The sequence below is a fragment of the Pungitius pungitius genome, chromosome 20 (assembly GCF_949316345.1).
Source record: "Pungitius pungitius chromosome 20, fPunPun2.1, whole genome shotgun sequence".
In the NCBI taxonomy this organism is placed as follows: domain Eukaryota; kingdom Metazoa; phylum Chordata; class Actinopteri; order Perciformes; family Gasterosteidae; genus Pungitius; species Pungitius pungitius.
The window spans coordinates 4,948,189-4,973,426 of record NC_084919.1 but is presented as its reverse complement, the minus strand read 5'-3'; the positions used below and the strand labels follow the sequence as shown (position 1 = coordinate 4,973,426).

At 42.3% G+C, this 25,238-nt stretch overlaps 2 protein-coding genes across 2 annotated transcripts; both read right to left on the bottom strand.

Moving 5' to 3' along the window:
- Positions 1-15,127: 15,127 nt before the first annotated feature.
- Positions 15,128-15,907, bottom strand: LOC134107850 (septin-4-like). Its single transcript, XM_062559784.1, has one exon. It carries the CDS (start codon positions 15,905-15,907, stop codon positions 15,128-15,130), a length of 780 nt encoding a protein of 259 aa, XP_062415768.1.
- Positions 15,908-17,660: 1,753 nt separating this feature from the next.
- Positions 17,661-18,440, bottom strand: LOC119195301 (septin-4-like). Its single transcript, XM_062559783.1, has one exon. It carries the CDS (start codon positions 18,438-18,440, stop codon positions 17,661-17,663), a length of 780 nt encoding a protein of 259 aa, XP_062415767.1.
- Between the last annotated feature and the right edge of the window lie 6,798 nt (positions 18,441-25,238).

Sequence of the window (25,238 nt, the reverse complement as noted above, 5' to 3'; positions counted from 1 at the left end):
AAAACTCATGATCATTGTTTTTACTTGATTCAATATTGTCCCCCGTCCGTCTTTTAACCGAATTCAAATGAATGGGATCACAAATGGATTATTCTGTCATTACAAGGGAGCAGAAGACGATCATTTGGTGAACAAAAAAATAGTTCTTTGTGGCATAATAAAAAAGAAATCTGGCCTTTTTCTTGATACGATCATGTTCTGTGTTCCTGCACTGATTCTGTTCTGTTGCTGCAGTCTGAGATCTCATCGCTTACTTTGCTGGGTACAATAATCACACTCAACACGTTCCCCAATCTTTGCATGCAAAGGGATACGTGTTGTACTGGTCCACATTTAAATGAAGCTGGGAAGTCATCATTATTTCTATTTTATTGCTTTTGTGCACCATCTCTTGTACCAGTTTGCCCTCAACACCACAGTCTCCACTGGATTACACCATGTGACCCTCTAGTAAATATTTCATCATGTAACAATTACATTGAACTGTAATACACAATTGTATCACATGATACAGTTAACCTCCACCCTCAGGACACATGGTGACTGTCATATGACATCACTGTTTTGTAACTCGACTCTGTTTCACACACATGGAACCTTCTTCACTGCAAGGTCACAGCACAGGACAAACAAAGACCCATTACCAAACTTCTTCTGCAACAATTTTCCCTTTCCAGACTGCACAAGTGTTGAACATCAATGCAGCCTCTCCTCCCAAAATGTATTAGCAAAATCAAGAGCTGTAAAATAGCTTAGAGCAGGCATCGAGGCATGTTTATTGTTGATGAGGGCTGCCATGCACTACAGGAAGATATATTATGAGCCTGTCAAAACACTCGCACTTCACAGTCCCAGACTATGTCTACAAGCATGAGTGACTTTAACATCCGATGCCTGGCAATCTTTGAATAAAGAGGTGAGGACACTGGGTGTGTTTACACAAGATGTGACCTCTGGGGATGAAACACTCGAGTGGAGGATTCTTCTCAGGGATTTCTTTTTCCAAGTTAAGCACATTTCTGACACTTGGTGGTTCTTCGGAATCGGACACAAATCACAAAAGAAGATTTTATAATATATGGGGCAATTATAGGTTACAAAGAAAAGATATTAACTTCTATCCTGAGTAAGAGTACTAATTTAGGTGCAACAAACTGGGACGGCAGCTACCGTTTTGGAATCTACGACTCATGTTACCAGGGTCTCTAACGCATCTGTGGGGTCGATCACTTGGATCCAAAATTGCACAGTTAAGCCTAATTGGAGATTGAGTAGGACAACTAAGAACATTGTAATTGTAAGATGAAAAATGAAAGGCATTGGGCATTTCTTTTTGGTTTTATATTCAAGGTGTCCTTCAATTTCCTTAAATATTGGGGAGGGAAATTTCACATTAGGCTTGTGTACCTAATTCAACATTTGTCAGAACTGTAACTGTAAAGTAAATGAAGGAGTTTCCATATAGTAAAGCCGTAGGATTCGGTCAATAATTCAACGTGGTGGCCCTGTTGTTGGACAATAACTATAATATCTAATCTAATCATGGCATTTTCATATCCTACCATCTTCAACCAAACAGCCTTCACAGTGAGGATGCATGTTTACGTCCTGCAAAATGTGATGTGCAAGGAAAAAGGAAAACTTGACTAGGGGGTCTTTGAATAAATAGTTAGGAAATCTAGTTTGCTGCCTATGCATATGCAAGCAAAAGAGGCAACACTGCAAGAACCTCATTTGAACACATGCATAATTGAAGCGAGGCCTCTATTTTCATAAGCTGCTGTTGGTTCCGCGGTGCAGAAGGAAGCCCGCCAGCACCAACACAGCTGTCTGTCTCAGGTGGATTTGTTTTCCTTTTTTTTGTGCGGTGACCTCACCGACTCATCAAAAGCTCAGAATAGCTGCTTACACACACAGTAGCACTGGGATGTTGATGTGCTTTTCAGGTATTCCGTGTTTGTTTGAAAAGTCCTCTTTAGAAATAGTGTCTGTATCTTAAAATCCCATAATAATGATGCCTTGTTCCATTGCAAATACCATATTTAATTAAATGGTTCACATCACCGGTGGTAAACAAATTTGCTTCTTTTTCATGACATATGGCTTTACAATAATCGTAAAGCTGCAAAGATTTAATTTCTAATGAGAACACTGAATGACATGCCTGAGGAGACTGATGTTGAGGATTGGACGTTTGCTGGGCAGGAATGCTGATGTACACTGCTGATGCTTTTATGCTGCTTTGGGAAAAAATGCTTTGTCATAAAATCTGGTAACGGACAGTGTGCGCTGATCCAACAGCAATTCATCAAATGGTGCATCACAAGTCGCAAGTGCTGGGGGACAATACAAATTGATAAATGGTAACAACTTTTTTTTTCAATGATACGTGTCACTGTGACTCATATGATGTCACCTCCAAAGACGTTGTAGATACAGTTGAGTCTTGCAAGTTATTTAGGTAAAGTGCTGCAATATCATGATCATAACTGTCATTACAATCTCGCTCTCGTCGTTATTATTCCATAACCCTTTCACATGATTGATTCCACAAGCCTCTGTTTAGCCAGCAGCTTTGGGGAAAACCCGTCTCTTTTTAAATCAATGTGTGTCCTGTCAGTAAGAGCTGGTAAATGTGGCCATGGGGAGGGAAGTTTGGGGTCCCCTGCTGGAAGTGTTGCCCCCACGACCCGATCCCGGATAAAGATGAGATCAGATGGAGATGTCTGTCCTGTGTTTAGCTACCTGTACAATTCTATCTTCACACAATATAGTATCACAGCCGCCTAATCTCAAGGTACCAACTACTGTACCCTATGTAATGACATATTTATTTGTTTTGTATATCTCAGAGCTATATAAATGTTCCAGTCGTAGCCACCATGCAAATTAACATGGTATTTTCGGCAAATATATTTTAATTAATTTAAACATTACAAATGACTGTTATTTAGTGTGTGTGCATGATTTGTGTCATTTGAATATTAGCAGTCATTTAGTGTTTCCCATCCTTTATTGCTATTTACATGGCCCCTTTATGCCACCACCAGAAACACAGCTCCCAGACCAGTAAGGTTGAAACCTGAGCATTTACCAAAAGAGTCATTATTACTAGGGCTTGATGATGCTAAAAAGTATAATTATGTCCTTTAACTGGCTGACTTTTGACAACTTGTAGCTGAGTGTACTCTTCTGAATGTTGTACTTGACCGAGGAGGCACATTCATCATTAAAATGCTTAAAAACACCAGGGAAACACTCTACTGCAAGTGATGATGCTCTAATATGTATGCACAAGTTTCAAAATTTAAAAAGGAGTATTTAATGTGGAGTTATATTTGAACTATTTTTGTAAACAACAGCTTGATGGATGAGTCTATCTGCAGCTCAAGAGGTGGGCCCTTTTTCTTGTACATGGTTCAACTAAGCCGATCAAATGTCCCACGATGTAGCTCAAAAGAATGAGATGATTTATGTATAGGTTATCTTGGTTCCTCAAAGGCTGATCCACGCTCAAGCCGCCTCACTAGTTTGAACCAGGTGTCGAGCAGGAGATGATCATGAACGCATATGAGGAGATAATATGTGCATTTGAATCATTTCTGTCGGATGAATTGAACGTATTGTACATCTTTTACGTTTTTCATTCTGTTTGTGCATCACAGTCCGTCGATCCCGGTGGGATCCTCCTCACTTTCTCTAAAGGTTTCTTCTCTTTATTCCCCCCCAATCAAATGCGTTTTTATTTTTTGGGGAGTTTATCCTGTGCCGATGTGAGGGTTTTTGGACAGAGGCTGTCACATCGACTGTAAAGCGCTCAGAGGAAAATTTGCAATATTTAAAATCATATTATAAATAATCATTATTATGAATCATATAATCATGGCAAAAACTGACACCGCCCCCCTGCAAGGTCTACAATCCTGGCAAAGTATCGCAGACAAGTTAACAATAAATGCGTAAGTGTTGGGAAAATGTTTAGGCTCTTTTTAAGTGCCTCATCACACAAATCAATCAGATTATATTTATTTAAATGTGCCTGCTGACAGTAGGCTTCTTGGAATTCATCATCATCCAATGAGATGTTGCGGGGCGAAAATAATTATCTCAACTTTTGCAGAATAAGTAGATAAAAACAAGCCCAAAGAGACCCCAGAAACAAAACCGCCGCTAACTGCAGTCAGTTTGACGGCAAAGACCGAGACGGTAGTCTGAGATAGAGAGCTTTTTGCATTGGAAGTAAAACAAACACAGGAGACAAAAAACGGAGAACTATGCAGAGGTATTCCTCAACGTGTCAAACAGAAGTGGCCTGAGTGGCAAACCGACCACTTTAGGTTCTCCTGAGCTAAAGTAGCTGCTAGGCTACTTCCATCTCAACATCCACCCTGCGGGGCACACAGTCTGATGAGGACCACCACTGTTGCCCTAAAAGACAGTGGTTAAGGGAAAGGTCCCGGGCTCTATGTCAGGAGATTGTTTCCACTTCAAACACATCTGTCGAATGATGGAGAGTTGAGAACACAGCAAACTGCACGAGGACAGCAGGAGGAGTCAAAAAGTTCAACAAGGACCACCCAATGGAGTTCTGCGTTGGAAATGATCACACGTGTGTAGTTTTGTGTTAAGAATTCAATCAAACAGCAGTGGTCCAGGCACGGCCAGCCTTGGGATCCCCCAGTCAGATTGGTATTTATGGCCTGGGAAAGGAAAGGTTGGGGCTGCCAAACAGTGTCTAAAATACACGCATAAAAGTGATACTTATAACTTTAAAGATTTAGTCTATTGAAAATCTGCTATCTATTATCCATTGACAGCCCTAGAAAAAAACACGTAGTATTTATATCATGTCTCAAAATTCATTTTAATATATTCATCTTGCAGCATATTCTTGCTACTTAAAATGCCTAGGTCTAATTAATGTAAATTTTCCGAAGCAGTGTTGCCAGAAAGTTGAAAAAGTCAGCTTGGTTAAGATACGATCAACTTTGCTGTAGGCTATATGCGTAGGAAGCTCTCTAAAAACAGTTTTACTGCATGAGAGGATCACTTTGAAAACATTATATGTGTAATGAGTCCCATTCTGTATACTAATAACTTGCTGTGGAAACTGGTGTGGAGTGGGGAATAAACAACACCAGTGTGAACAAATGGGAGTGTTCAGGAACGCGGAATATTGCAATGCACAGAATATGGATTTAAGTCAGAAAACATAGTACATGCACTATTGCATTAGCAATGAGCGAGATTAGTATATGAGGAAAGCAGCTGTTTTCAGTCTAAACCGTCTAAACCTAGCTGGTGAAGAACATGCCACTGTGTTCTGATAGGTGTTGGGCTGCCTCCATAGCATAGCACCAAGGCTGACTTTGGAATGCATTACATGCATTGCAATGCATTGCAAATGCATTGTAATGCAATTGCATTACATTTGCATTACATTTAGCTGACGTTTTCATCCAAAGCAACCTCCAATAAGTGCATTTCAACCATAAGGGCACAAACTTTTCAAACATTTTTTCTGTACTGGCCTTTGCCAGTGAAGGGTTAAAGAAAGTATCTCTTCAAATCAATGTTCTAAACTGGGCCGTGCCAGTGGAAGGTTAAAGATAGCATCTCTCTGAATCCACACTTTCCTAACTGGCCCTGGCGAGTGCAAGGCTAAGACTACTGAATCTCTTCAAATTCACTCTTTCCGAAGTGACCCCTGCTCGGTGGGAGATGGTAAGGTTGAAGACAGTATCTCTTCAAATCAACTTTCAAAATTAACTTTGCGTCAGCGATTGGATTATGGATATTGGCTTTCCAACTTTCAGGGGTTTGGCCTTTCCAACCCAACGCGCCAAACCTCTGCTGCTCCACACACACACACACACACACAGACCCCCCTCCCCCACATACACAAATTCATGTTTTTATTTGATGTTTAGATCTGAGAATAATGTGAATTAGTTTTTGTTGATTTGATGGTATTGATGTGATTAGTATTGTTGTAAGTTAATGAATGATTTCTCTGTGCACGTGTACTGTGATGCTAGCTGGAAACATAGCTGGTGTGCAAACCCAAACCTTCAATTCCTTGCTCCTAATCGTTGAATATCAATTATGAGACTCGATTTATAGTTTTGTTATTAGTCCCTTATTAGTATTATGTATTTATTTGTGTGAATTATCTTTGTGATTATTAATAATTCTATTGATGTCAATGATTTAATTTCACACTTGCTATTAATCAAACAATGTCCCTACACCGTGCCCAACACAGGTGTTGGAAAGTAAGTCGATTTTCTCAATTATAGCAGTTAAGTTGGTTTTGGAGCCTATTTTCGTATAATATTTAACAAGCAAATACACCTTTCTACAATTATTGGTTTACATGGAAGATAAATATTTTAAATATTGGCTATGCATAATTCAGCTCATGAAATACATTGAATTCCTCCGGATAAAATTGGTTTTGGTCAAGTGAAAATGCGCAGTTGACTAGGACTTTAACTGATGGCAATATGAATGATTTATCTGTATGCACCTATTTGTTATTTGTTCTGCATATGGCAAGCTATAGAAAATAGGGATTTTAGGGTACAGCTATGATCCATGTGGGTATAGACATTATATTGTTTCAGAAATGCTAGTGTATTCTTTTTCCTGCTTTGATAAGTTATCAAAGCCAAGCTGTTTTCCATGTTTTATTGGATGATCTTCTCTAAATTGTTCTAACCTCTCATGGTAAATTCAGTAGTGGTTGTCCTATTTGAATAATGGGTCCCCAGACACTCTTCTTCTGGACCGACATGTCAGTAAGAAACATTACAAATGCGCTGACTGCAAAGTGCCGCAAGTACCTAAAGACTGAGCATTGGAGGCTAGAGGATGGAGTTACGAATCAATAGAGAGCCTGGAGAAGCTGGAAGATCTGTGAAACATGTAACTGGATACAAAGCAGCTACCCGCCCCCCCCTCACCCACAACCTCCCACACACACTAGAATATTAAATTACCTCTGTATTCTTTTCTAAGTGATCCCATTATTCCTCAGCCTCGGAACAATTGGGTCCAGTGAATGCATTCAAAGGCTCAAATGAAATGTAACAGGAGATCAGAAACACTCTTAGGGCTGGAGAATGTCTCACTTGAAACACTCAGCTCCTTCCTCTCATAACCGCTGCACAGAGAATGAGGAATGCATCTTGCATCTCGTCTCACCTGCACCGTGGGAGGCTCTGATCAGTCCTGAAGCTGCAGTTTACGTCCTGTCCTCAGGCGCCTGTGTTTTTGAAGGAAACAGAGTTTGTTTGCCATTAGCATGGGCTCCTTTGGACATTTTGATGTTCTTCTGGTCACTAATCGTTTTAAAGACACACTGTTTCTTCTCATTTCTCACATGGATACAAACTGTGAATGAAAATTGACTTCATAAAACTTGGTGGGGGGGGGGGGAATATTTCCTCAGTGGGATCAGTGTGCACTTCCTTGAGGTGCTAATTATATTAATTAAAATGTAGGCTGCATCTTAGTGGCGTATTAAATAATATAACGTTATACATAGCTCTGAAAGTGGTGATTAGGAAAATCACATTCTCTTACTCAATTGCTGTAGTGCAGCTTTGACTGATAAATAATCTAAATAAAGTGGGCATTGGTTGGGGAGTAGGACGGGTTCTGTAGTCCTGCGCTGTGTGACCCAACCACAACCATGGCCCCTCTCCCTTAATGTCCTTTCTTTGTTTGATACAAGCATTATTATCCCACATTGCTTTTGATGTCACGCACTGTATAACCACTCACTCTAAAAGAAATGGGGAAAAATGGAAGACATTCAAAATCGACGTGGTTGGCAGAAACACACTGCCAGGGTTCTGAGGGGAACCCAAAAGCAGACCGGAAACCACATGATGAAAGCATGTTTTAATGAATTGGGTGAGGAATGGTGAGGCAAGCTTGTAGAGACAGGAGAGCGGTGGTGTGATGAGACCACATGCAGGGAGATCGGGGTGTAGGGGTAGGAGATGGAGAACATGATGCGCCGCTCTTGGTTGATGAACAATCGCTATGATGTGTAATTAAGCAGCCTTAATGCTAAATGTTTAACCTAAGGCACGGTGTGGAGGGAAGCACTGTGGACGCACAGTCTCAGAAAACCTTGTCTCCCTCTGATGGCTGTGGTCTATTAACACTTATGTGATGTTATGGCCTCAAGCCGCCGCCACCACCACCATTGAAGAGGAGCACTGCTCTGAGATAGTGCTCACTGGGGTTTTTAATTTATTTATGCTATGAGCAAAAAGCTCAAGTTCAGGATAGGACAAATATTAAATCATTAAAATAACTCCTGAAGTAACAATATTGACATATCTTTCTCAAAGTATTTACTTGTATGGTCTTGTATTTATACTCATTATGAGGTAATCTTCATTCATGATCTCCTGATTAGAAAACAAGTAAAATACTGTGCACAGGCGAAGGGGTATTGTCTTGTTGATGCTCTGGCTCTGTATGGATATTATTAGCACACAGATTATACTGTGTAGGTTAGTGCCCATTACTTTAAACAACAATCATTTCTTTTCCCTTTTACTCCTTCATGGTAATTCAGAAAAGGAATGAGCATTACTACTACGACTTCTTTTATCCCTTTGGACTGAATTATGTTGAATGTGATTTTTATGGCAGGTTCAATGGCAACCAAACGGCGTGGGAAATACCTTTATTTGAGCCGAAAAATCTCTTAAGAACAACAAATAATCCCAAATAATATTAAATCCTTTTTAAAGCACAGGAAAAAGTACAGCATGGCATATAGAATAAATGAACGACTCCCATCTGTAGCTACTGGATGTTGGCCAGGTAGCGTGCTGCATGTTCAAAAGACATTTCTCACTGATACCAGCTGCCTGCTGCCGGAAACTAGATTGAGGGATCAAAACCCAAAACCCCCCGAACCATGAGCTGTAAGAACTGCAGAGTTGGTGGCAACTTGATTTTGGTTTAGTCACTACGAGCGATAATGTTAACATTGAGAGATAATGTTCAAGATTGTTGTTATGATGAGTGTATGTTGGATGTGATATTTGACTTACCTTCTATCAGGTCGTAGACAAGCCTCCGCAGGACAAAATCACTTAAGTTGAAGGAGTAGGGTATTTTGTTTGACAGTCACTGTTGTATAGATGTTTTAAAGATTCTGTTAAAAAAAAAAAAAAACTTTTGAACTAAAACTCCCTCCGGGATGATAGATTCCTTCTGTGCCCCTGCGGCAACAACTGCCATTTTCCATGAAATCACACACAAACACACGCAAACATCCGCAATAGACAACCCCAGTTGAGAACCTGCTTTTAAAAAATTCCATTGATTCAGGTCAATTCAGCATTCGGGGTAGAAACAGGGGAGGGATTGCATCATCTGCTCTGACTTTCCATGCCTTAACCATCACCCTCATCCCAGATGCCCACACTGCTGTTTTAAGAAAAGAAAGTCTTACTCGAGTTTGAACAGTTGAGCTGGAAACCTAAATAATACACCACCAAGTGTATAATTCACTGTATCCAGCAGGCATCTATCCTGTTTAAGCCTAAGCTCTGGGCCTCCCAGTGCTGGACGTTAATCGCTTAATCTTTGCGCCACTTCCAATGCCACTTCACTCAATTATTCCCAGGATGCTCCGCTTGCCATTACAGAATGCGAGCTATTTTTGATGCCGCAGCCTGCTAGCCTTTTGTGTGCATTCTGAGGATATCAACAATGGGAGATGACAGGGAAGTAAAAAGCCAGGCTATTGATTCAACCTATCTCTTGCGCCTTTTCAATTGCTTGTAAGTACTCATGGCGCCTGGTAGGGTCTGGACTTGTTCAAGGAATCACTTAATTCCGGACAGCAGCCATTGTGTAATGTAAGAAAATGAAAAAAGGGTTGGCTGTTATGAAAGAATTCAAAATAAATGAAAGGTGGAAACTTAGCTGCTCTCAGCATTCATCTCAAACTTCCCTTCTAAATAAACTGTAAACACCATGCCTGTCTCTGTTGTGAAATCAAAATTACATCCCATTAGTGTCAAGGTAGACATCGGCGCTGTAATATGCTCCCATGACTATTGGGGATTTGAAGGAGACGCAAATGTTTTCAGGAGGTGTAACACTAGAGCCAGCTGGTAGGGCCAGCCAATCATCCCAGTATGATTCAATGCAAAAGAGGGTATCAAACACGTGTTATTACTTTGCAGTTAAATATTTAACATTTATTCCAAAAGTTTAACATAATAAGGACATCTTATTCAAACAATTCAGTATATCAACGAAAAAAAAATATATATATATATATGCTTTCTCTTTTTTCATTTGCTCAGGTCCCATTGCCCTCTGTGGACCGGCCACCACTGACCAGAGCACATTCAGTACATCAGGACTGACCGCATGTTTGCCTCTCCGCAGCAATCATGTTTTCTGTGAAGTGTTTTTAACAAGCATTTACATTTGGATGTAGTTATGCAATACCTATTGGTCTTAAACCTCTTTGAATGCATATGTTGAGAGCAGTTAGTGGATTGCAATTGGATAATGCTTGACCATAGTTACCATAGCTACACAAATAGGGTACTCATGCACTCCAAACGCATTAAGCTGGATTGTGTCCTTGTCTCAATGTTGATAAATACGCCACTATGATGGATAAAAATGGCAGTTTGCAGGTCCGAATCGGGTGGTTGATCAATGCATGTTTTTGAAGGTTGGGCGGTGTAGATTGTCGTGTCAAGAAAAATGTGTTAGTCAGGTTGTTTTGTGTCTGTCTTGTAAGTTACTGTTTCATTTTGAAAATCAACCTTCCTCTTGTTAGAGGCGCTTGTTCGCCTTCTGTTTGACTCCTCGTTCTCAGCCCAGTGTTTGATATAGATTCCTTTTTGTTCTTAGATTTAGTATAGGTTTTTCCTCGCCCACGAGTGATTTTCATTTCAGCTGCTCTTGTTCTTTTTTTGTCAATAAACTTAAAACAAAAAAACAAACAAAAAAAAAATCATTGAACGGTTCATAGTTACCTTTATTTTGAGAAAAACTCAAATATGGTGAATGCCAATTCAATTATTTGCATGTGAACAACGTTTTCAGGAGACCGAGACGGAGAAAGTGAAGTTACTTCGGATCGCAGTGTGAGTTATTGTTGAGCTAAAGGCTCTTATGTAGGCCTTTGAATTCCCCTGATCCCTCAAACAAAGCCCTTTTTCAAATGGGAGCCAGATCGCAGTGCAGGATTTTCATTAGCGCTGCTCACCATCCTGAACCCTCCGCCATCCCCTTTGAACACGCCCTTCCATCCTGTGCCGTGTCAGGCCTCCCCCGCGGCCCTCTAATGCCTTGGATTTTTATTACCTGGGCTGATGGGACATCCATAAAGAGACGATCTGCCAGCAAGATGGCGAACAGGTTTCTTGCTCTGTCCCTGTGTGTTTTCTTGAGAGGAGCTTAAAGAGTTATAGATCTTCCGAGGATACCCTCCGCTTTCTACTGGCATCATCTGGCTGGGGGAAATTGGTAGGGAACGCTCAGTATGACAGGTTCATTGAAGGCAGCCTATTATGTTGGTTTTCTGCAAAAGCGCAGAGTGAACATCTGTGCATGTCATTTTCAATGACCCACATCGAGGGCCACGTTACCATTACAGGGAACTGGCGGAAATCAGGTGCTGTCTTCTTGGCGGTACCTGCAGTTGGGCTCTGCACAGCGGTCCCACACGATGGCTCCCACAGGGGGGGAGAATCGCAGCTGTCCGCCACAGAAAGCCTTCCTATTTCATTCGTTGGCTAAAATGCCTGGATTTCTAAAGGAGATGAGTTTAAGGTTGTGTACTTTTTTTTTTTGTCACCCAAGTGAACAGGATGGAATCGGAGGAATGTTTGAGGGAGCTGTGGCGTGCTGTGGCAAGGCAAACGGGACGTAACAATCTCTCCTGCATTTTTTCCCAGGCTCAACATGTTACTGGTGAGTTCGGGGAAGTGCGAACATGCCGCGCAGTCGAGTGCTTGCTATCGCAGGGAGTAAAAGCAGATTGCCATGTACACGGATAGACGCGGTGCTTGTCAGAGACGTGATGACAAACAGGCTGTAAGAGGGCGCCTCACACTCATTTGTCAAACCCGCTCTGACATCAAGAATGCCATTGGCTTTCAGGACTGATAAGAGTGGCGCTGTAATCAGTCTTCAACTCAGTTCAAGAATACAATGGGCAACTGTGTGCTTCTCCTCACCTTGAATGGATGAATGTGAAAAATACTCATGTTCAAAGGCTGACTTCTTTTCTTTTAAGCCGTTCCTTTACTATATTAGTGTGTATGTATATATATATATATATAATTAATAATAAAAAAATATTTGCTGTTCCAATGAAAGTTTGGCTTTGTCAAGTGCTGGAGAAGTTGCCGCATTCCTAAACACCATCTTTTGTATTTTTGACAGATGTCAATGTTATACTTGGCCAATCTGCCAAGTATAACATAACCCTGACCAGCCGCGACCAGGGTCTGTCTTAATCACCAGGGGCCGGTGTTTCAAAACTTGTAATTGACATCAGAATGATTCGGAAAACCAAATCCCCCTGTCCTCAGCCACGGATCAAATTGATCTATCCCGGTACTTCAAAACTTTGCCGGATTGGATCCGAGTGATACTGACACCGGCAGATTGGGATTTACAAAACAGGAAACAGGAATTGGAGCGAACATTTTATAGAAAAAAGGAGAAGCTGGCAGAACTATTGCCTTTAAATGTTAGTATAATCTTAGTCATTGTTGATGTGTCCTGAGACTAGATGAAAGGCAATATATTGAGTTAACAAATTACGTAAATCAGCACAAAGTTGAAAGAGCTTGGCAAAGTCAAATAAACCGAAGTTTGCGATAATGCGAGCAAACTCTGCTCCATTGACTTCTGTGTTAAGGAGCTAACAAGTTTGTATTACATTACATGTCATTTACCCCCTGCTTTTATCCACAGCGACTAAATGCATTTCAACCATAAGGATACAAACTGGGAAGAACTAAGTGCAATTTCATTAAATAAGCCAATTTACAACTTGCTATAGATAAGAGCCATTATAAGTACAACTTAAGTGTCACAATGTTAGTCTTTTTAGTCGAGGTATAGTCAGAACAGGTGTCTCTTTAGTTTGCAAAAAGACAGTTTGCTTTAGTAAATAGGATAGCGTCTGTATGTCACGGTCCACAGTCCACATTTTAATGCATTTTTCATATGTATATTAGCCAATCTGTTAAATCATGAATACTTTTATTTTGAAAACTTTTTTTTAATGTACTTTTATTTATTTTTTACATTTTTTAGAAATAATTTATATTTCAATTCCATGTTTGAATATTTCAGCGCATGAATGAATTTCATATCCATTCATTAGAAAAAAATGTATTGTAACTCAGGAAGAGCCATGTCCAGTATAATGTGTGTGTAGAACAGCTGAGTACTGAAACATACCAGTGAAGACAATCAGAAGAATAACATTATAAATAGATTGCAGAATGAACGATAGCAACTTGCAGTGGCCTCCAGAACTTGAGCACAAAACCCCCCATCACCACTGGAGAGACACATACACACGAGATTCTAAACTCAAGATGAATTTTTGATGTGATGTTGGCACGAGATGAAAAGGTCAAGGAGGTCACAGGAATCAATAAGAATCCTCGGGAGAAAACATCATGGCAAATTGAACGGGCTCTAGTTTTTGTTTGACAGTTGGAATGACCTTAAGATCAATTCGTTTCTATTTTACACCTCGGTGTTCAAGTATTGAATAAAAACTTGGCATAAGATTAGCAGCATAGCTGCTCAGAGCAAATGTCTTTGTTCTAAACAACATTACATACAAAACTAAATACAGTTCTTTTTTCATCCTCAGACTTTACAGTATGCATCCACACAGAGCATAGAGAGCTAGGGTTTAGGGAGCAGTCCATAAATCAGAGAAGGCTGAAGGAACAACATCCTGTATGGCCTTTGGAGCTTCCTGTTTGATGCCAAACGAAAAAAGAGAAATGCATGACTGCATTATGCGCCTCCTGCTCTGCCCAGGGCAGAGTTGCAGGTGCTTTTTGGGAAGCATCCTTCCGGCTCGGGCCTAGGGAGTCGTCGCAGTGGGAGAGGAGCCCAGTTTGCTCCATAATCAATCAGACATTCTGTTGGCTGATACATTATTGAGTTTCCAGGGTACAATAACGTTAGATGACCTTCTGTGCATCCTGCAATCCTAGGCTTTTAAACACACGGCTGCTGCACGATGTAACACAGAAAGGAAAAGTCTTTTCCTTTAAATTCAGAAGGAAAGTTTCTTTTTTTGTACGATCCATTGCCCAAAAGTCAACTAAATCAAATTTGAAAAATAGGCAGTAAATTCAACAACTAGATAAAAAAAAAACATTTGGCAGACTAAAGTGAAAGCTAAAATGAAGCCGTAACGGTCTAAGGCTTCAAATTATGCTTGGCATGTTCTATAAGCAGCTCATCCCTTCATTTGTTATCATATTATATAGGTCACATCCTGTATGCATTTTTACACTACTCCCTAATCTTCTTTGCCAGGAGGAAATTGTGATTGCTCTTGTATATGCCGCAATTCAATCCTTTGTGTCTGTCCACTCCATTTCTCCCTTGTAAATGCAGAAAATTGCACAATACGTTGGGTGATCACGTCTGGCTTGCAGCTCAAGGATCTCCAATGACTGACATTTCAAAACAAAATATATTGCCCTGTCTTGTGCTGCCATTTTTATTTAAAACTCCATCTTACATTTTTACTCAGAGGGAATCTTTTGGCTGCGGACATACAGAATCTATAATATGTATATATCTATTGTGTTACGTCCTGCACTACGTTGGTCTCTCCTGTTCTGTCTCCCTGTGTCTTCCCGCTCTACTAAGTCTGGTCCTGATTGATGGGAGGTGCCGGCGCGCGAGGCGTGTCCCAGCCTGACGGATAAAAGATGCCTGGTTGTGGACGGGAGGGGGGAAGGCAACGGAGAAGAGCGGTTTACGTTGGGGTTGATTTATTGTCTGAGTTGTGCCCGTTTTGCGTTTTACCATTAAACCCCTTGGACATGATCTACCACCCCCTGTCCGGTTTTCTTTGTTACCCTTTGAGCCAATAGTAACAAAGTGGGGGCTCGTCCGGGATGGCAACAACGGGAACTATGTTGATTTTGTTATGCAAAGCCTTCATACACGCAACATCCAGATGTCGGAGACCGTGGCCGAACGGAGAGATAAAGTATAGGCAGCAACGGACTCTGTTGTCCTGGATGTTCCTTCGGTTCAATCCGCTCTCATCTCTGAAGTACTGCTCAAACTGCTGGTCAATGTAGTCTTCTATTGGCTTCCAGCTTTCTGTGTTGTTGACAGCATCTCCGAACCCCGGTGTGTCTATGATGGTGAGCCTCACTTTGACTCCTTTCTCTTCGATGCTGATGGTGTGTTTTACGATGTTGATCGTTTGATCAATCCGTTCTTGTGCATTGGGAACCTTCCTGTCTTTGTAGAGGTCCGTGAGGAACAAACTGATGATTAGTGTGGATTTACCGAGGCCAGACTCCCCTGCCACCAGAAGGGTAAATGTGAAACCTTTCTTCACTGTCTTTCTATGAACCTGGTTGGGTAATGTGGCAACACCCACATACTCTTTGTCTTGGTCCTCGGGAGAGTCGTATGGGTCAAAACTTCCCCAGGGGCTATGCGGACGTGATGCCGGGCTGAGAGGACAATCCACGGACACCTGAGAGAAGAGCGGTCTCCTCAGCCCCGAGAGCTGAAGATCTGGGTTCGGTCCAATGCGACCTGGTCTACGAGGGACTGATGGAGAGCCAGCAAGGTTGCACAGGGCGGCACGGGGCAGCACGCAGATAGAGAGCCACATCATGGATGCAGAGGTAAAGTACCTTCTCGACAATGGTCTGGCTGAACACTCTGCATCAGCTTGGGCATCACCGTGTCTCCTGGTTAACAAACCAGATGGTACCTTTAGGTTTTGCACCGATTTTTGGAAACTTAACGCTGTCACAAAACCAGACAGTTTTCCGTTGCCCCGAATAGATGATTGTGTAGACCAAGTGGGTGCCGCCACCTTCGTGAGCAAATTCGACCTCCTCAAGGGCTATTGGCAGGTGCCTTTAACTGACCGTGCAAGGGAGGTGTCCAGTTTCATCACTTCGCAGGGGTTGTTCTCCTATAAAGTAATGAGTTTTGGATTACGTAACGCTCCCGCCACGTTCCAGCGACTGATGAACACCGTAGTCGCTGGTCTAGAGGGTTGTGCAGTGTATTTGGATGATGTGGTGGTCTTTAGTAATACTTGGGAGGGGCATTTGGACTCTGTGCGAGCTTTGTTCCGCCGTCTTGCCCAGGCTCAGCTAACTGTCAACCTTGCAAAGTGCGAGTTTGCAAGAGCGACGGTGACCTACCTGGGAAAGGTCGTGGGCCAAGGACAAGTGTCCCCCATACGAGCTAAGACTTTGGCCATAGACCAGTATCCGTCACCCACCAACAAAAAAGAGCTGATGAGATTTTTGGGTATGGTGGGGTTTTATCGATGTTTCTGCCCAAATTTCTCTTCAGTAGTTGCTCCGCTAACTAATCTGTTGAAGTCCACTGTCAAGTTCAGCTGGATACCTGTTTGCCAGACTTCCTTTGAGACTGTTAAAGCCCTTTTAACTTCCTCTCCGGTCCTGGCAGCGCCACATTTAAACCGGACGTTCAAACTGCAAGTCGATGCTAGTCAGGTAGGAGCTGGAGCTGTTTTGGTCCAGGAAGACGCAAAAGGAGTTGATCGTCCAGTCTCTTTCTTCTCTCGGAAGTTTGTTTCGTATCAGGCAAATTATTCTGTCATTGAGAAAGAAGCTTTGGCTTTAAATTGGGCCCTTCAGCATTTTGAGGTCTATGTAGCTGATGTTTCTTCGCTGATAGTCTTCTGTGATCATAACCCGTTAACGTTTTTGCATTCCCTGCAGAATCCGAATCAGCGCTTAATGCGTTGGGCTCTTTTTCTGCAGCCGTACCATTTGGATATTCGCCACATTAAAGGCACAGATAATGTGGTTGCAGACGCTTTGTCCCGTGCTCCCTCTGGTTATTAGCTTCAGCTTGCAATCCCATGACCTTCTTCCTGTTGTTTTTTTCTGTCTTCCAGGGCCCGGATTACAGGAGTGGTGACAGTTGTGGAAATGGGTTTGCGAAAAGGGAGTTTAAAAAAATAAATAAAAACATATTTGTGTATCGGCACCGTTTGCGCCTCATTTCTACATTTGGAGGTAGTTAGATTTCTATTATTGTTATTATTCCCAATATGGTGGTAGTGCTAAGTAGAATAGCCTCCAGGACCCGTCTTGTAAAAGGGGGGGTGTTACGTCCTGCACTACGTTGGTCTCTCCTGTTCTGTCTCCCTGTGTCTTCCCGCTCTACTAGGTCTGGTCCTGATTGATGGGAGGTGCCGGCGCGCGAGGCGTGTCCCAGCCTGACGGATAAAAGATGCCTGGTTGTGAACGGGAGGGGGGAAGGCAACGGAGAAGAGCGGTTTACGTTGGGGTTGATTAATTGTCTGAGTTGTGCCCGTTTTGCGTTTTACCATTAAACCCCTTGGACATGATCTACCACCCTCTGTCCGGTTTTCTTTGTTACCCTTTGAGCCAGTAGTAACAAAGTGGGGGCTCGTCCGGGATGGCAACAACGGGAACTATGTTGATTTTGTTATGCAAAGCCTTCATACACGCAACATCCAGAGGTCGGAGACCGTGGCCGAACGGAGAGATAAAGTATAGGCAGCAATGGACTCTGTTGTCCTGGATGTTCCTTCGGTTCAATCCGCTCTCATCTCTGAAGTACTGCTCAAACTGCTGGTCAATGTAGTCTTCTATTGGCTTCCAGCTTTCTGTGTTGTTGACAGCATCTCCGAACCCCGGTGTGTCTATGATGGTGAGCCTCACTTTGACTCCTTTCTCTTCGATGCTGATGGTGTGTTTTACGATGTTGATCGTTTGATCAATCCGTTCTTGTGCATTGGGAACCTTCCTGTCTTTGTAGAGGTCCGTGAGGAACAAACTGATGATTAGTGTGGATTTACCGAGGCCAGACTCCCCTGCCACCAGAAGGGTAAATGTGAAACCTTTCTTCACTGTCTTTCTACGAACCTGGTTGGGTAATGTGGCAACACCCACATACTCTTTGTCTTGGTCCTCGGGAGAGTCGTATGGGTCAAAACTTCCCCAGGGGCTATGCGGACGTGATGCCGGGCTGAGAGGACAATCCACGGACACCTGAGAGAAGAGCGGTCTCCTCAGCCCCGAGAGCTGAAGATCTGGGTTCGGTCCAATGCGACCTGGTCTACGAGGGACTGATGGAGAGCCAGCAAGGTTGCACAGGGCGGCACGGGGCAGCACGCAGATAGAGAGCCACATCATGGATGCAGGCGTGTCCCAGCCTGACGGATAAAAGATGCCTGGTTGTGGACGGGAGGGGGGAAGGCGACGGAGAAGAGCGGTTTACGTTGGGGTTGATTTATTGTCTGAGTTGTGCCCGTTTTGCGTTTTACCATTAAACCCCTTGGACATGATCTACCACCCTCTGTCCGGTTTTCTTTGTTACCCTTTGAGCCGGTAGTAACAATTGTGTATACATGTATGTGTATATAAATGTTAATACACAGGCCTGTTCATGTCTATTGCTTTCAACTTTTGATTGAAACTTCAATTTCTTTTTTGTGAACATTATTTTTGTGAACATTGCCTTTTATATAAATCCAACTCATCCAATGACACACGGACAACAGAACAGAAAATAACATCTGTCTGTTACTTTGTCAGTCACTTGAACGACTATGTTTGTTTTGCTTGCTTACAGTGTACTGTAAACAAGAGAAAAGTAATACAAGGGAAGAAAGTCTGAACTTTAGATACAGGCAAGAGTGAAGAAGGCCGCTTTGCACTACTTTCAGGAGCTTTCAGGAACACCTCTGCTCTGCTGACCATAGGTGGCGAATTGTTTGTTTATGCAGCAGGGAGAGAGGGTATTTTAACTAGGTGGATTCATTGAATTATCTGTGTAAACCAGAGGATCCCATCCCCTTACATCTCCCACTGCCTCCTGGGTATAAGACAGCTTACCGTTGCAACAGTTCTCGTTTTGCCGAGTTAGTGAATGGCGGCTGGTCCGTAGAGGGCAATAGGGTGTGGCCCCACTGTGAGCGACGAAATTATATTATATTAAAAATACATTTTACAAATAGTCAATATTTGTGCTTTTGTAACATGGATTATATATCTGCGATCACGGACATTATATCCTTTAATAAATGTTATATGATATTTACATTGGATATTTATAATAGATATATGGTAGTTTTTTTCAATATTGTTTTATCTATATATATATATACAGTATATATATATATATATATACACATTGCTTTACTGAAATGTTTGAATACTATTATTATTACGTTAATCTGTAAAATAAACAAATCTATAACATTTAATATTTAAATAAAATATTTAACTGCAAAATAATAATGCATTTTTGTTACCCTTTTTTTGCATTGAATCATACTGGGCTTTTTGAAACTGATTGGCTGGCCCAATAATTTGAATCCACCAGCCACCCACAGCCCTAAAAGCAGATAACAATTTTTAAATACTTAACTTTCAAAGGATCCAGCACATTAATTCCTCAGAAATCATCCCGACATAACTCATTTACAATATAATCTATGATGAAAACCACATCATGGTCGGACGCCACGGTGGCACACCCCACAAATTGTAAGGCAAAGAAATTGTGAGTGAGATATCACGTTCATTCAGGAATCATTCATTAATGTATATCAAACAGCGTGAGGGAGGATGCGGGCTCAGTTATGGGACCAGCGGAAAAGACAAAAGGAATCCTTGATGAAGTTCTTTTGAAGTTCCTTTTTTCCAGAAGTCCTTGGAAATACATATTGATGAAGTCCAAAATGTCTGGCCTGGAGGGGAATGCAGTCAACTGCTTTGAATTGCGTTACAAATAGTCACTAGAGAGGGGACATGACATATTTCTATGCGCGACTCAAATTATTGCATTCAAAATGATTCCCTCAGAAACGAGATAATTTCTCACACAACTAGGTGCTCTTCAGTGCTCAAATTCAAAGTTGAGCGATCAATGCATTATTAATGTATAAGCCTTAAGGCACAATCCATTTGTCCTAAACAAAGTTATCTGTAATATCTACACTTTATGGAGTTAGCAAAAAGTATTGCTGAATTTGTACAGAATATATGGAATAAATACATATGAAATCCAGGTTATTGTAAGCAATGGTGATCTAATATACACAGCGGGAACAAAATAATAATCAATTTTATCAGTCCCACGGTGGAGAGTACCTATACCACACAACTGGGAACAAGAGGCGCCCGGGGTTACAGGTCAGGAGCTCAGGAACCCTTGGACACATGGCATCGGGTGCTGGAGGACCCTCTCTACTCCATGCACAGAGAGCGGACACGCTATGCTATTTCCTTATCTGTATTTTCAAAAGATTGTCATCCGTTTAACCAGGTCAGATTTGCTAAAAACTTGTATGCTCAAAATCCATCCATCAGCAGGGACCAGTCCTTCTTGGACGCAGTCGGAGGCTCAGGCAGGAGAATGAGCCATGAGAAGATTCCGTGTTCTGTAGGTAGAAACGTTAACTGGATGCCTGCTAGATGTTTTCAAACGTAACGTATTTGTGATGTAGATCATGAGGCGCCACATGTTTTTAATTAAGTACAATCCGAATCCATCAGCTTGATTATGCTTCATAATTGAAGGTTTACTGCCAGAGACCAAGCAGTCCCCCTTGACAAGTTGGGAATGGAAATATGTTGGTTTCATAGAAGCCGCCTTATTTGAAATGAGGACTCTTCTTAGTGTGGAATGGCATATTCGTAACCACTTCGGTAAAGACTGAAAAATGTGAGGAAATAAGCACCTGTTTCCTCACATGCTCACCGACTGCACTTACTCACAAACACCTGTAGTAAAACGCCCATGGCGCGGTTACTTGCAACTCAATTGTTTTAAAAATCTGATCCCGTCAGTCTAAAATGTCATTTACTGTCACCACATATTTCCAAGAGCTGTACATTTCTGGGTCAATTTTACCTTCAGGCATCACATGCATCTAGCTTGTTTACATTCTTGTCCAAATAATGATCGGACTGAACAGATATTGGAATCGCAGCACAGCTATTAGAGGAGGGTCATTTCATCTTGATCTACATCACAAATAAATGTCACATTTTGAAAACATTGAGGAGGCACCCAGCGAAACATCCTGCCCACATGACATGGTATCTTTTGGGACACCACAAGTGTGAGTGACAAGTATGGTCATGCTAGCAACTCCTGTTGCAATTACATATGCTGTCTATTGTTGTAACACCTGTGATGGGAGGAAGTATCTGAGTTGCCGAGTGATTTCTTTCTGCTCGCCTAACCCTAACCCTATTAATTACAAATGTTGTGAAATGAAACCAATTTTGGTGGCATCAAGAGAAACCAAAAAACCTTTTGAGCCTCTGCGCCTAATTCAGATATCGCTGAAATGATTCAATGTAATTCCCCTAACTTGAACGGTCAACAATGAGGCAGCTTTTGTGAGTAATTTAATTTGAAAGGAAATGCAAATGAATTCATATACCATGATATCTCAGCCTTTTACAAAAGTTAAATATATATCAAGCCCTTTATCAAAAACAAGTCCTGAGGGACTCAGCAGGGACTTCCTTGTCTTTGCTGTGTTGAAATTAGAACCCAAGAGGAAAGTGATATAACCGCTTCATAATAAGCCACGCTATTAGCTGATGTTTGGAGTGGGGGTAATGGATGATGATGCAAATGATTGTGTAAGCTAGATGAGCTCCCCTGCCATGGGCTGGCAACACACGACAGAGGGGCAAGTTAACTCAGATCATTGCCCAACCCAGTGTGGACATTCTTACGTAAGATGACGTCAAGCAGTAGTCTCCTGTGTTTATTCTACTAACAGACCACCTCTTATAATATATATACACTATGTTGCTGCTCTGCTAATCATTAGTTAATAATGTCACATTTCCCTGCCAGAGTGCAAAAAAATGATCACGAAAAAAATTGAACTGAATTGAAGTGAGGACTAGGGCACGATGCCATTGGAACTAAGAATCTACATATGGGTGATGAGCTGGATCACATGTGGGCGGATTGAATTAAACCTGATTGGAGCAGATTGTCAAAGGACATTTATGTTAAGGCCCATCTCCCAGATTGTGTGCCTCGGCTTTAGGTAAGAAAGGGTGCAGTCTTCTGGATTCTTCTTCTTTGCCCAGTTTGAACTCAATTTCTATCAGTATTCATGAAGAAAAACATATTATTTTTACCAGGTTAATTGCTGAAATCTAAAAACAATACAATAGAAGACAAAACAAGTGTGAAGAGTTAAACAATGCAAGTGGAGGGATTATTACCTACATTTTTGTAGTTTTGCAATTAATCTGGTGAAACCAGAAGAACTGTTGTGGAATTCCTGGATCTTCTAACATTACATTAACTTCATTCAAAAACCCTCAAATAAACAGGGATACTTTATTTAAAAAAAACATTTTTCAAAAGTTAATGTAATGTTTGCTTTTGTAATAGAATACTGAATTTTTTTTCCCAATGTCAAATTAGTTCTCAAAAACAATACCTGGCTTCTCACTGCTGCTTCCATCAAACAATCTCGGATCCAACTGTCCTAGGTTACAACACAGCCTCCCCTTGCGTCATATCTTTCCACTATGTGCAACGTTATTTTAGGGAGAAACAGGATTTAATGAAGAAAAATTGCGTTGCTTAGCTAGTCGAACAACAAAACAGACACTAAGCCTTTATAATTGTATTTTCTACATGCATTTCCTCCTGTGTGAGTCCATGTGTGTGGGTGTTGGTATATACATCCCTACGTGGCCTCACAGGACTCTGTCTCTTAATTAATATGCATGTAGTCAAAAAGAAAAACTCCTGCTTTTCTCCGCCTCCGCCCCCCCCCCCCTTCCCTTATGCACTTATTGCATTTAACATTGAATAACCATTCAAATAACGTCTGTCGAGGAATCATTCTGCACAAAGCGCCATCTGTGCCAGGCTGGCGCTCTTTTCACTGCCGATAGCAACAGAAGAACGCTGGATCACAGGCAAAATAACTCACACAAGAAAAAGCTTACATGCGCAAATCGAGTTGGCTGTAATGAGTAATCAATTCTACATCGGCAGAACCAAAGCTACGGCATGGGGGAAATATTTGTTAAATAATTTGCAAACATCAGTCAGGAGGGGGGGTAGTCTCTATGGGGGCTGATTGGAGCGGTGACATCTCTGATTAAAACAGCACCGGCTGATGGAGCTTTGGCTAAATGTGATAGGTCACACCTCACCCCTTTTTACTGAACCAGGAAATAAGTGAGAGCCCAACGATGTAAAAGAAAAAAAAAAAGAAGTGAAGATTTACAGGAACATCTTTAACCTGTCTCCTTCGCTATCAAATTATCACTTCGCCTGCCTCATTTTCCGCCCGGCATATTTAAATGTATTCAAATGAGGAGGAAAAGGCCGATGCAGGGTGGAATTCTGGCAAAGTAATCAGCAGATTTATGATAATGAGATATTAGTGCTGCGGCTCCCTTGTCTCTGGCAGTGTGTGAACTCCGGCTCTGGCTCAGGCCCCACGCCCCCGCCAAGCCATGATTAGCACCAACATCACATCTATTGATTAAAAGGGTAATGTGCATTGAATAGAGGCCCTTTTGTTTGCTAGTAAGCCGCTACAAAGACAGCAGAGAAACACCATGAAAACTATACAGACATCAACAGCAAAAGCTGTTGCCCTTTTTGCACTGATTTTCAATGGCAGGGACTTGAGAAATAGTGTCCTGCTCCAGTGTTTAGCCTGCAAAGTTATCGCAGAGCCCTGGAATAGATTTGCAGCCAAAGTGTCAGGAAAATGTTTTCCGACATGAGGCATCGGCATAGAGAGCACCGCAGCGGGGATTTACAAACCCTATTACATCGATCTATGACAGGAAATAAGGAGGCCTTCAAAAAACAAAACAATGTCTGTTTGCTGGGTCGCAGAGAGATGGGCTTCGAAATGGAGCCAGGTCGGACTGGTGGACTTTGGGACCTCTGGCCCCAGCTCCTCTCTCTCAGCTACTTTACACCAGGGAAAGAGACACCGCCTCCCTCCATAATTTGAGGAGGTTGAGGTGGTAGATCTGTGTAGCGCCAACAATGTCAGATTGCACCACCTCGTAGTCAACGCCACTGACCTGCCGTGTGACCACAAAGGGCCCTTGCCACCTGGAGAGTAGTTTTGAGCTGGAAGAAGGAAGCAATACAAGTAATCTTTTTCCCATTGTAAATTGTCTCAGCTTGGCCCCTCTGTTGTAGCTGTCGCTGTTGACGCACCTGGGCCTGAAGCAAATTCTCACGTGACAATTTACCCAGTGTGTGGAGTTTGGCTCGCAGGTCGAGGACATACTGAATCTCATTCTTACGGGGGCTCGGACCCTCCTCCCAGTGTTCCTTAAGCAGGTCGAGCACCCCCTGTGGTTTCCTGCCAAAGAGCAGCACAAAGGGAGAAAATCCCGTGAAGACCTGGGGGACCTCCCGTACTGCAAACAACAGAGGATCAAGCCATTTATCCTAAATACATTCATCGTCATAATTTGTAAAGTTCCCGCAGTGTGCGTGACATGAAAGAGGTGCCCTGGTCCGTCAGAATCTCTTTCGGGATTCCGACTCGGGAGATGACCTGAAACAGCCCCTGCGCAACGCTCTTTGCAGAGATGTTGCGCAACGGCACTGCCTCGGGATATTGTGTTGCCTAATCCACACAACACAAAGCGATATCCCCGTGCGCTCCGGTGAAATGGCCCCATGAGGTCCATGCCTAAGCGTTTGAACGGAACCTCCATTAACGGTAGTGGCCGTAACGGCGCTCTCGGAATGGCCGGCTGGTTTACCAGCTGACACTGCGGGCAGAACGCGCAACATTGGCGCCATCAGGTTATAGTGAGCCGCCTCGAAGATTATTTCCCTGTTGGTTCCCCCTCCCTGTCTGCAATGTCGGACAACCTCGCGTCACCACTGAGCACAACACACTCCCGCATGGCCCTGCTAATCGTGAATGCACCCCCGTAAACAGCCCCGCCCGC

Bases quoted from the DNA above. Each gene is read 5' to 3' on its own strand.
- LOC134107850 (XM_062559784.1), bottom strand. From the start codon at position 15,907: ATGTGGCTCTCTATCTGCGTGCTGCCCCGTGCCGCCCTGTGCAACCTT.
- LOC119195301 (XM_062559783.1), bottom strand. From the start codon at position 18,440: ATGTGGCTCTCTATCTGCGTGCTGCCCCGTGCCGCCCTGTGCAACCTT.